Consider the following 12,244-nt stretch of genomic DNA (forward strand, 5'->3'; position numbering starts at 1 on the left):
TACACTGTATGGCAAATTGCCCGTCGATGCTTCGGCTCGTCCTGTGTGTAGGGCGCGTTGTGAAAAAAACTGATTTAGATCGGAGTATAAAAGGGCAACTTAAAATTTTTGAATACAGAATTGTCGCTTTACGTTTATCTAAATAGTCGATCTCCGAGTGCCTCTCATATGTGCGTTTGACTGTTTTGACAAACGATCGCGATGGATGAGATATAGGCGCGTGTACCTTATGAGATTATTCGCATGATTATACTATCTCTAATACGACGATAATTTCCCTTTGCAGAAAATGCCTTCGTTGGTAAAGAGACAGGCGCCGAAGCCGAGCGAGGAGACGCCGCCGATCTCGACGACTGTCAGTAGTCAACCTCTAAACCTGACGACGATAAGATCGGTCACGAATGTCGACGAAACGGCGGGATCCGGTAAGTTGAAACCTCCATTTCCATCATAAATCTAATATTCAACCGTACACGCAGACGCGCGAGGGTATATTTCACGTATATATTAAAATTCGCACAGCATCGAGTTTTTAATATCCGAATTCAAGCAAGAAGTGTGGCTCGCTCGAATTCTCCAGTTTTTTACGTCACCCGCAGTTATGAGTTGAAAGAATGCGGCAGTGGCGAGAACCGAGTACACAAAGTCGGAGAATTTCAAGAGAGAGCCAGCCTCCTGCGGAACACGTTTCGAATAAAAATACGCGATAACATGACATGTACTCGCGCCTGCGGCTGTATATTATATAGTTATATCCATTATAATAGCAACTAAGGAAATAAACTTTTATCTTGGCGTCCTCGAACTTGGCGCACAGTAGCAAAGATTGATAATGAGCTTGTTGAAGCAGTCATGACGACGGAAACGGAAAGCATCACCACTACCACGGCAAAGTCGCTGGAGGAAAAGATGGGGAAGAGCGTCGAAAAACTAGCCGCTGAGGCTGGTCTACCCACGTGGGGTCTCGTTGCTATTTTGATAGGTAAGAGCCGCACGACCACACGTTTATCACTTGCAGCGTGTGCCCTTATTTTATCCTTTGTATATAATATATGCGCGTATCGAGGAGGAGCGATAAGCCGCAGTTGTGTAAGCGATCAATTCAGGCTCGAAGGAGTCCGAAATTCGGTGAACGTTCGGAAGCGCTTATTGTTTCATTGTAATTGGCGTGTACTAGATTTCACGTTGTGCAAGAAATTATACAGACTTGAACGTCTTCATTATTTCGATGGGTTAACTCGCTTCGTTTACACACATTCGCGCGGGAAACGTAAATATGTATTTTCTACCAAAGGAAAATACTTTTTACTAAAATAAACGCGGGAGAATATTTCTTCGAGCGGAATAATTAAAAAATCACGTTCTCGGCAAAGGAAAAAGTTTACGTCCGGAGTTGTATGCTATCGGTAAATAATAACTAGTAATTCAACATTAAAATTTCCAAGAGATAAGCGCACGCTTGTCAAATCTCTCGCGCGAAGGATGACGTAACGGGCATTTCGCGGGTTATTATTGTGCATTACACGCTTGCGGCGAGTTTCTTTTTCTCGTCTCAATATTTTCAATTGTTTATGCATCGTTGTTTATGGTCCGTTGCGTAATCTCGCGCGACAACTGTAACGTGTTAATTGGTTAGTATTATTGTAGACATCTATTCTCGTGATTATTTCACTTTCCATATAATTTACATTTAGAACGCAGCTCTTTTCTCCGCATTAAAAAAACTACATCGCTTAATTTAAGTAAACACAGTATAGCGTACGCAAGCAAAAAAGAAAATAAAATAACGCAAAGCAAACGCAAAGTCTCCCCTAAAGTTCGTATACGAGTTAATAAAACCGACGGTATCCGCGTATTTACACGCGTAAACGGCTGCATGTAAAATCTCGTAATGCGCTCGCGCGCGCACGGTCTTACCGTACTCGGCACGATTCCACTTACATATTTATAACGCGCGCTGCTCATTTTGCGTTATCGTCTACAGTAGACTTGTCCGTGCGGGCTCCTTTTTGAATTCGTTATAATTGTTTGAACATGGACATTTCGCCGGGAGAAGGTTGCATTTGTGCTCTTTATAATGGTTACGCCGCGTATTTATCTTGCGATTCTGATAAAAACTCGACGAAAAATCGTTCGCTTGAATCCTTGATGAATTCGACCAGGCAAACTCGTAAATTTACTCGAGAGTTCGGCAAATCGCGTTTGCCCTCGTGGCCCTACGTTAACGAAATTTACCCCCGAGTTTGCCGATCCGGACTAGCCCAACTCTCGACACGTTGTAAAAAGCTTATATCACCGATTATAAACGATATTTGAAAAAAAAAAAAAGAAAGTATATGAAACCGCTTATGTCTCTCGCCTTTTGCACATCGACATGAATAGCGGTGGCCATAATCGTGCTCGGATTCTGCGGCTTCTGCATAAGAAGATGCTTCCGCAAGCGGCGCTCCAAGGACGGCAAGAAGGGCCTGAAGGGCGCGGTGGATCTGAAATCTGTCCAGCTGCTGGGCAGCACGTACAAGGACAAGGTAAGGCCTATCTAGTCTCCGATACGCTTTGGTAGTCACGTAGGCGCCTCTCATACAAGCGAGGAATCCGCTTCGGAATGCGTAGGTTCAGCCGGACATGGAGGAGCTGACCGACAACGCCGAGGAGCCCGACGAGGCCGAGAGCAAGCAGAGCGAAGTCAAGCTCGGCAGGCTTCAGTACAAGGTGAGTGTGAGATAAAAGGGAGCGAGCTTTATTGGTTCTTTATTACCGACTGCGGGTAAACTATATACGTATACGATGTATACTCGCGCGAAGCTTTTCGTCAAATTGGAAGACGTGCGCGTCGTTGGCCTTGTGCTACTTATCTCGCGGAACGATGTGCCGTGTGACATGGCTTCGAAACATGCATTTATGGGTCGAATCATCGTTATTAGAAAATAAATGCAAAAAATAGCCGCGACTAGTCGCGTCGCAAACTTATCGCGAGCCTCCGATCGACGATTAACAAAAAGCCGTACATGCGTATTTACACGCATGAGCTATGCGCCGCACGCGACTCGGTCACAGCGGAGACAGAATAAAATTCTGACGTCGCGCGCGGCAAGTCTCAAGTGAATGTTTATTGATCGCCGGGGCTCTCACTCTCTCTCTCTCTCTCTCCGTCTCTGTCTCCCACCGCTTCCTCTCTCGTGTGATGCGCGCTCGTGTGCGCTGGAGAGAAGCAGCGACGGCGCGCACGGGATGAATGAGACGGAGAAAAGGGGAGCGAATATAATGCGGGACGATTTTGTCGTGGCCTAGAGAGACAAGGATACGATGCAGCCCATCAGTGCGGGTGGGAATTAAAGGAGAGCGGCTTGAGGAATTCCGTTGTATTGTCTAAACTTTTCTCGGGGAAAGCCGCGCTGCTATTGATTGCGCGAGCTGGCCGAAAAATTCGTTCGATTGTCGCACGAGGCAAGATAAAAGATATATCATAAGTAACGATCGTGTCTGTTGCCGACCACAGCTGGAATACGACTTCAACTCGAACAGCCTGGCGGTGACCGTGATAAAGGCCGAGGAGCTTCCGGCCCTCGACATGGGCGGCACCTCCGATCCTTACGTCAAGGTGTACCTGCTGCCCGACAAGAAGAAGAAGTTCGAGACGAAGGTCCACAGGAAGACGCTCAATCCCGAGTTCAACGAGACCTTCACGTTTAAGGTATCAATCTCTCTATATACTGCCACCGCAATTATCCGAGAGGTTCATTCGGTATTTATACAGCCGCGTTACTCGGATGAATGGATTCGTATTTGCCTAGATATGGCGGGAAATACAAAAGTCGCGCTGTTTACACTCGCGCACGTTCCAATCGGATGCAGCTATTAATCCGATCCATGCGTACATAATCCAATCGGGATTTTCCCGAAACATTCGAGAGTTGCACGCGCTAATCGATTCGCTTGACATTCCACAGGGTGTGCCGTACGCCGACGCGATGAACAAGACGCTGGTCTTCGCCATCTTCGACTTTGACAGATTCTCGAAACACGACCAAATCGGCGAAGTCAAGGTACCGCTCTGCCAGGTCGACTTGGCGCAGACGATCGAGGAATGGCGAGAGCTACAGAGCGTCGAGGGCGAGGGTGGACAGGTGAGACACGACGCGTGTACTTTTCGAACAAAAGCACAGCGTATACCAGGTCTTCTATTGATACTTTGCTCACATTTTGCATTGACACGTTGTTAACGACGCTTCGCAGGACAACAAACTCGGTGACATCTGCTTCTCCCTTCGATACGTCCCGACAGCCGGCAAGTTGACCGTCGTCATTCTCGAGGCCAAGAACCTGAAGAAGATGGACGTCGGCGGTCTATCCGATCCCTACGTCAAGATCGCGCTCATGCAGAACGGCAAACGACTGAAGAAGAAGAAGACGTCCATCAAAAAGTGCACTCTTAATCCGTACTACAACGAATCCTTCACCTTTGAAGTACCCTTCGAACAAATTCAGGTGAGCTAGTCATTCGCACCTTTACGTTTAATTGCAATAAGAGATAACCCAAAATCTTCTCTCTTTTTGCGCCAACAGAAAGTGAACCTGATGGTCACCGTGGTGGACTACGATCGCATCGGTACGTCCGAGCCCATCGGCAAAGTCATCCTCGGCTACAACGCGAGCGGCACGGAACTCAGACACTGGTCGGACATGCTGGCATCGCCGAGGCGCCCGATCGCCCAGTGGCACACGCTCAAAGATCCCGAAGACGGAGACAAGAAGGACTAAGGAGATTCCGAATCGTACTAAGGGTAATCATCGATTTGCTTTTTTAATCTAATTGAAGCAGATCTGAATGAGCGTTACCTATATGCCTTGTCTCGTTGCAGGAAGCAAAGACTTCGATTGATCGAAGACACACGAGAGAAAGAAAGAAAAATAAAAGAAAGGGACAAACAAACAAACAACAATAAACAAACAAACAAAGAAAAAAAACCAAATACCACCAAGAAAGAGTTAGCGTTAACGATATGTTCTCATGGAGTGTAGTGTCTTGTATATACACATACTATATCAGCTATACTTCTCTCTGTAGACGTAACGGTTTATGAGTTTAAAATATGATTATTGAAAGAGGAAACAAATGATAACAAAAACAAACAACTTAAGTAAGAAATCGCGACGCGTCCTTTAAACGAAGACACGAACACGCAAAACGCATTGCAAACCTACGCATTCCAAAGAGCTTTTTCATATAATATATATAATACATGATATTATGATCGCTATATATCCATACGATATACCTTACTTTATTATTTTTATTCACCTTTCGGTTCGGCGACGAAAGATACATAAGATATACTTACAAGCAGACTAAGAACAAGAGAGATCGCAAAAACTGAAAAAAAAGAAAAAAATGATGAAAAGCCTCGTTATATGATAAAAAAAATTAAGAATGAAGTTTCCCAGCTGTATTTTGCCTGTACAAAATAAAATCTACGGGATGAAAAAAGAAATATTAAAGAAAAAAAAATAACCACCAAACAAAGACTCGTCTATGTTCGTCATTCTCAAACGTCCTTCCTTAAGCAGCAACGTTTCTTTACGTTACATTACAACATATACTTCCCCATAAACCGCGTTCTCCGAGATTCAACTTTTTTTCTCTTTCCTCCTGTAGAAGCGAAGGATCAATGCTTTTGTCTGCGCTGTCTTCGTTGCAATACACACCCACGCAGCCACGATTATTACAATAAAAAGATAACGGACAGATCGACTAAAATATGAATGACAAAAAAAAACGTGAAAAAGAAAGGATTAAAAAAAAATAGTAGAGAAAAAAAACTTACGCTACACTCGCCCAGGGCGTTCGCGCGTCTTCAAAGCGATTTTGTCGACAATATATATACATATATTATATATTTGCTTCTCGTATAAGCGACAAAGCGCCGTTACGCTGTGCTGCGCCTCGCGACGCATCGGGTCCTTGGAGCCGTATAAGCGAATTTCACGTTTTGAAAGAAAAACACATACACCCGCGCTATATGTGCACATAAACGACGACGACGAGCATCGTTCGTATAAACGACGGAGTAACGAGGGAAGAACAAAGCTTCATGGGTCCCAAGGGATTCTTACAGCCGCGGATCGTCGACAAAGAGAAACAATTATCATACCTATATAACATGAGCACTGGCCTACCCTACATTCGACGCGAAAAGTCGCCGCGAACGATGCGCCGCCGTCTGAAATTGAAGTGAAAAGTAGCGAATGTTTGCTTAAAATATTACCTACGTACGTGTATATATATATATATATATATATATATATATATATATAGCTACTTGTGCATACCGTTGCGTCGCAGCGCCAAGCGTTCGGCGATCGATCGGCCTGTAAATTTCGCGCGCTCGTGCAAAGCTCAGTTGTTGTCTTCTGTCGAAAAAACGTAGGACAGAAACGGATGGCGTACGTATATCGGAGGCGTGTATTAGATGACTTTTTACGCCCTTTCATACATGTATCCTGCGTTTCTGCTAGATTTTTTCCAGATAATGTATTAATGAACCATGGCGTTTCAATGAAGAATTGCATATAGAGTTATTCTTATTATTATTATTATTATTATTATTATTATAATCGACAAGGATGAAAATGGAAGAGCCCTGATTGATATATCGACGACGTATTTACGTGTGTACGTATCTATGGCGCATTGATCATTATTATATACCTGATATATAATAAACTTCTTTGTTATTATAAAAGAAAAAAAGTCACGAAAGAGATAAATGAGAAAAAAAGGTTATATATTTAATTGTATTAAGACGAAAGATAAAACAAAAAAAGGTGTATACTTTAACGTGTTGCTGGTATTATTGTAAGTTACATGACTTGAGAAAATCTATTATATTTGCGAGAAAGATAGAGCGCGAGAGTTTGTTTGTTTGAGAGATCGAGCGAGTGCGAGATGATTATATTAAAAATACTGATATATGGAGATTAAAAAAAAATAAGAAGAAGAAATGACGAGTATGATAGACTCATCATCTATACTATATATAAAAAATATATATAATAAAGTACCGCTTGTTCAAAGAAAAATGAAAAAATGAAAAATTCCGTTTCTCGAGCTGATCCATCTCTCGTATCGCTTATATATTATTATTACATCCGATATACATACCATTGTAAGTGCGAAGTGTGTATATTTTTCTCCGACTCTGCCATGTAGCACATGATTATCGCTTTCACGACATTTGATTCATGATATATAGCGCGCGCACACATCACACATATACTGTCAGTCCCGCATTTCCACACGTTCGCCATACCGATATATACACGTACTATATATTTATATATATCCTCTCGTTTTATTGTCTCGATCGTCTCGACGTATACAGTAGATTTGTTACGAAGGCGCATTTGATCTGTGTAAATAAGTCCTGCCTCCCCTGCTGCCCCCCTTGAACGCCCGTCAAGATTAACTCACTCGAACTGCTATATTGAAACTTGTGTCTGGATTGTTACATTATAATTATAATATTCTTGGATGTTTCGCGACGACGCAAGAGAGCGTCGACGTTATATTACATTGTATATCGTATATACACGTTGCTGAGTTACGTCTATAAGTTTGATTCTCTGCTCTCTCTCTCTCTCTCTCTCTCTCTCCTCTGTATACGTTGTACGAATTTGTTTGCGAGCGAATGTGAGATCTCTCTCCTTGTGTTTTGTTTTCTCAGCGATGCGAGAGCGACTCGATTCTTTGATTTGCGTTTTTCGAAATCCGCTATATATGAACTATCTTATATTGTTATAGGTATATATTATTATTATGATTGAGATGCAAAAAAAGACGTTATCATGTCGCGCAGTTGAGATATATGCAAGCATATATCTCGGAACCCTTGTAATATATAAATTGAAGGAAGCACATCTGTATAATTTTAGACTTTGCTATATACGTAGGGGTATACAACTCAGTCAGTCGTGAACAATCGATTTCCATGAATATATATCTCACTCTCTATCACGTATTGTGTCCGGTTACATTATAAAGATTATATAAGAAAAATGGCCTTTCTTAAAAAACGCGACGCATCTTTCATGAACCCGCACACACATGTACACCAGCATACTTTCACACACGCGTTATAATATTATACTCATTTCTCGAGGCGAGGCTATAAGAAAGATTGTTATATACCAGTAGAGAGTGCGATTGTCCAGTGTGCTGAAAAAAAGAAGAATCGAAACAAAAGGATAATATATAGGTATAATATATAGGATACATAAAGTAGAGAAGAGGATGTGTGATCGGTACCTGCATCAAAGCTTCGTCCGGTGTACATTAGCGTGTCACTTGCGTTTCTTCTGTCCGTTACCGTTGATTTCCGAGTTATCGATCGTTATATATTTCTATATATTATAAATATCAAAGTAAACGTAAATATATCACACGCCATAAACACACACGCGCGCGATAAGAGTATTGTAAGGTTTTCCGAGAGGCACACAATGCACGCATCAAAGTCGGTAATCGAGAGAAACAAATTATATATATATCCCATGCAGAGATGATCGTTATACGCTAAACACGAGAGGAACAAGGAAAGAGTCCTTCGAGTCGGTGTACCTACGTACGCGTTTGAAAATTTTCGCGCGAAAGTTCAAGGAGGACGTCGTTGCATCGGCTTTAATATACCGATAAAAAATGAGCAGACACGACGGCAGGGAGTAACTACCGACGAAGAATTCAGTGAAAAAATAAAAAACATATGATATTATTACGTAAGGCACGTGCACGTCACCATTACCACATCACCGCATATGAACACACAGTCACACTACACACTATGTCACCGAGAGAATCACACAGGAATCACCATATACCTCACGCTATCACGTATCAAGTATATATAGCGAGTCTATAGAGAATAGAGAAAGAAAGCTGGGGTTAAAAGAGGAAAACCGAAAAATACACACAAGTACAGTATAGTAGTTGACAGATTTTAGAATTTTAAACGATGCAACGCGCGCGGATCATCATCAGCTTTCTTATATACAATCTCGATTCGCGAGGCTCGACGACGACGCGGTGTGTGCAGCTCTCCTACAATTATGTCGGTTTTACGCGCAGGCGAGATGACTTTTTTCACGTTGAATATTTATAGATTTGTTGAGACTTATATGATATATACAAAACGACGTACAGTCGTCGTCGAGCGTCGCGTTGTCGCGAATGATAAGAGTTCAGTCCGCGATACGATAGGGAAATACCGCGTATAAATATTTAAATATTCAAGCATACTCCAGCGAACGCAGAAGCTCTTGGCAAGATTTGCGCTTTTTTAAAGAAACGAAATCAAGGGAATCAACAAAAATAAACATGTAATCTTCCGATCATCATGACCAATTAATACAGCGAGGTATACATGTATAGTATACGGAGAGCGAACGGGATTACGTGGACGTAAACGGGAGGGAAGATTTATACCAGAACATGTAGCATGCCGCGCTCACTCTCTCACTCTCTCTCTCGTTATATACAGTACACACATATGATAGATATGGTAAACACGTAGATCAAGCTGATGCAGCAGCGCGTATATGATATCGTGTAAGTTAAAGTATGTAAGCTACTAAGAACTCGTATATGACTATGTAGTCGCTTATAAAATCGGCATTTCTTTGCAGAAAGAGAATAGAAAGAACGACAGCACCGTACGCACTGCATCGCACCCATTGTACCCGCACGTCGCACACGTTTACACATACATTACATACGACACACACGCATCAGGCATATTCGCATCACGTCGCGTCATTCGTTCGAAATATATACAGGTGTGCGGAAGCGCCAAAAGGAATCTGACGAAACTCGTCGCGCAAAGGAGCGTACTCGAATGTGACGAGAGGATAAATCGGGAGAGAATAACTCAACAACACAACACCACGTGCCTAAATAATAATATACCTCGATGCCTGTGCACTTTGTTTTCGTTTCGGAGAGATGATGGCTCGATATGTGCGTTTGTCTATAGAGAGATTAGCTCGTGTGTATCGCCGAATTCTCAGGGAGTTCCGAATTAGATCGTCTATTCGTACGTAGATTTTCTTCTTTGCGGTATCTCGCGTTTTCAGTTTTTTCCACGCGGAGAGCGACAGCTAATTGTAATTATACTTTGGAGATGCTCGACCGAAAACAAAAGACTCGGGGAAAGAAAGTGTTCGACTGACTATAAACGTGCGCGCGTGTAAAATAAGCATCGAAAAATCTCGCCCATGTACAAACAATCAATCAATCAATCGATCGATCGATCAATCAATCACCCTCTCATGCTCGCCCTTATCACAGCAGAGTATAGCACCATACAAGGCCTGCTCGACGTCGAGGGAGTCCCTTTTGTTATTTCGAGTACGCTCCGAAAAGTCATAGTATGTGAAACGCCGCATCGCACTTTTTTACTTGCGCCCAAACGCTGCTGCTTATATCTCCGTTCGTTATCGATTATTATACACACATACAAACACACACATACTCGCAGACGCGCTCAAGATTCGTCGTTAATGATTTATCATCGAGAGTTTCGTTGCAAATATAGTATCTTCGAGTCTCTCAAGCTGTCTTATCGAAGTGCAATAAAATCTTGATTGTAATTGTATTACTACAATAACGAAAAATCAGTAAAAAAATAGATACCTTACAGACGCGTATATTAGACAAAGCTAAAAATTGTTATCTATATAGGTGTTCGTTTTTCGTGAAACTTTTCGATGGTACACACACACACACACACACACACTTATTGAAGTTTTGAAGAAAAATAAAATTATAATACAATTACGCTGCTTCGATCGAATACGTATAATATATAATTACACGTTATATGAAATATATAGATGTCACAGCCGCGATATATTGCGCCTTTTTTATCAGAGCGTATAAAAATTGAGACCTGCACCCGCAGCAACGTTATAAAGCTCTCTGTATATGCGCGCGTTATTACGATATATAACTCTCTCTGCGAGCGCGAGGCATTTTATAAACGAAAATCACGCATTTTTCTCGTCAGGATTTCGTTCGCGCCCCGCATAAAACACCCGCACACCCACACATACGAACACGTCGCATCAGGGAAACAGACAAAAAAAAGAATAATGACGGATGTAATAATAGCCAACGACCCCACCGATGATATACAAGATAATAAACATACCGCGAGTCGACCTGCATGTAAAATACTCGATAAGTTTACTTCGAACCAAAAAAAGACACACGATATATACTATATATCCCCTGTTAATATATACAACGTATTCGCTATAGCCGTGTACCGTTATGCAAAGCAAAATCATGTGGATCGGCAGTTAAAACACTCACAGGCGTGCACACACACACACCAAAAACGGTAACAATAGCCGAGCGAGAACGTATGTAGCTAGACGTTTACGACACACACTGGAGAAAAGGAGCTACTGTACTGCAGCACACGTGGTTTTCGTTGAACTTCGCCTATTCTTTCTGTGAAACGCGTTCAATCAATTTGACAATTATCACTTACCCAAGTTTCGATTCCCATCCGAAGAACTTTACGTACACTTTTTCGTTTATTTCTAACTATTCGCGTCGTGATGCAGTAGAGTAGCTCGTCCGCGAATATTCTAAAGGCGATTGAGGAGACACTTGTGTATCAGAGCGTGCGATTCACCCCCGAGAGCGACGTCCTCTGATTTGCTTGATAATAATAATAGGAAGTTTCACAATTGCATATGTGCTTCGTTAAAAGCTCTCCGTGCGATTATGCACGACGCCCGGTTCTCCGTCGTGTGCGTGGACTCGCGCGAGCGATCGACATGTTAGAGGAAACAAACAAATCCCCCCTCTCCCCCCCCCCCGCCCTTACTACGTATCACGAGCAACTATTATGCGCATATTCCTATCTATGTTATCGAATTCTCGAAGAGGAGAGAAGAGGACGGTTGAGGATGTGTTGGGATGACGAAGACGATGATGACGATGTGGAGAGAGCAAAAGCGGAAAACAATGCAAGAGAGACGCCCCCACACCCCCCAAAGCTTGCCGAGAGACGAAGGATGTGTATCAACCAAATCTTGTAATCATTCCATTACGTACTGTATTAAGGATTAGCGCGAACGATGTATTGTAAATCCATAGAAGTTATTATTATATCATAATTATTATGTAATAAATATTGTTGTTAACATAACGCCTTTACTTTGGCTCTCAAACATATACATA

General features: G+C 42.3%; 1 protein-coding gene across 19 annotated transcripts in view; it reads left to right on the top strand.

Annotated features, from left to right (window-relative positions):
* Syt1 (synaptotagmin 1) overlaps window positions 1-12,212 on the top strand; it is a 31,787-nt gene extending 19,575 nt beyond the window's left edge. For 3 of the 19 annotated variants that reach the window (XM_032596300.1, XM_016981504.3, XM_032596301.1), the window contains exons 2-10: window positions 287-425; window positions 821-982; window positions 2,383-2,528; window positions 2,614-2,712; window positions 3,500-3,694; window positions 3,951-4,127; window positions 4,237-4,488; window positions 4,567-4,784; window positions 4,863-12,212. In XM_032596300.1, the coding sequence (XP_032452191.1) occupies window positions 290-425; window positions 821-982; window positions 2,383-2,528; window positions 2,614-2,712; window positions 3,500-3,694; window positions 3,951-4,127; window positions 4,237-4,488; window positions 4,567-4,761 (1,362 nt within the window). In that variant the 5' untranslated portion in view covers window positions 287-289 and the 3' untranslated portion in view covers window positions 4,762-4,784; window positions 4,863-12,212. Of the gene's footprint in view, window positions 1-286; window positions 426-817; window positions 983-2,382; window positions 2,529-2,613; window positions 2,713-3,499; window positions 3,695-3,950; window positions 4,128-4,236; window positions 4,489-4,566; window positions 4,785-4,862 lie in introns of all 19 variants that reach the window. The other 16 variants (XM_032596308.1, XM_016981507.3, XM_032596309.1 and 13 more) reach the window with 8 other exon arrangements.
* Window positions 12,213-12,244: the final 32 nt, after the last annotated feature.

This window comes from Nasonia vitripennis, chromosome 2 (genome assembly GCF_009193385.2).
Source record: "Nasonia vitripennis strain AsymCx chromosome 2, Nvit_psr_1.1, whole genome shotgun sequence".
NCBI lineage: Eukaryota > Metazoa > Arthropoda > Insecta > Hymenoptera > Pteromalidae > Nasonia > Nasonia vitripennis.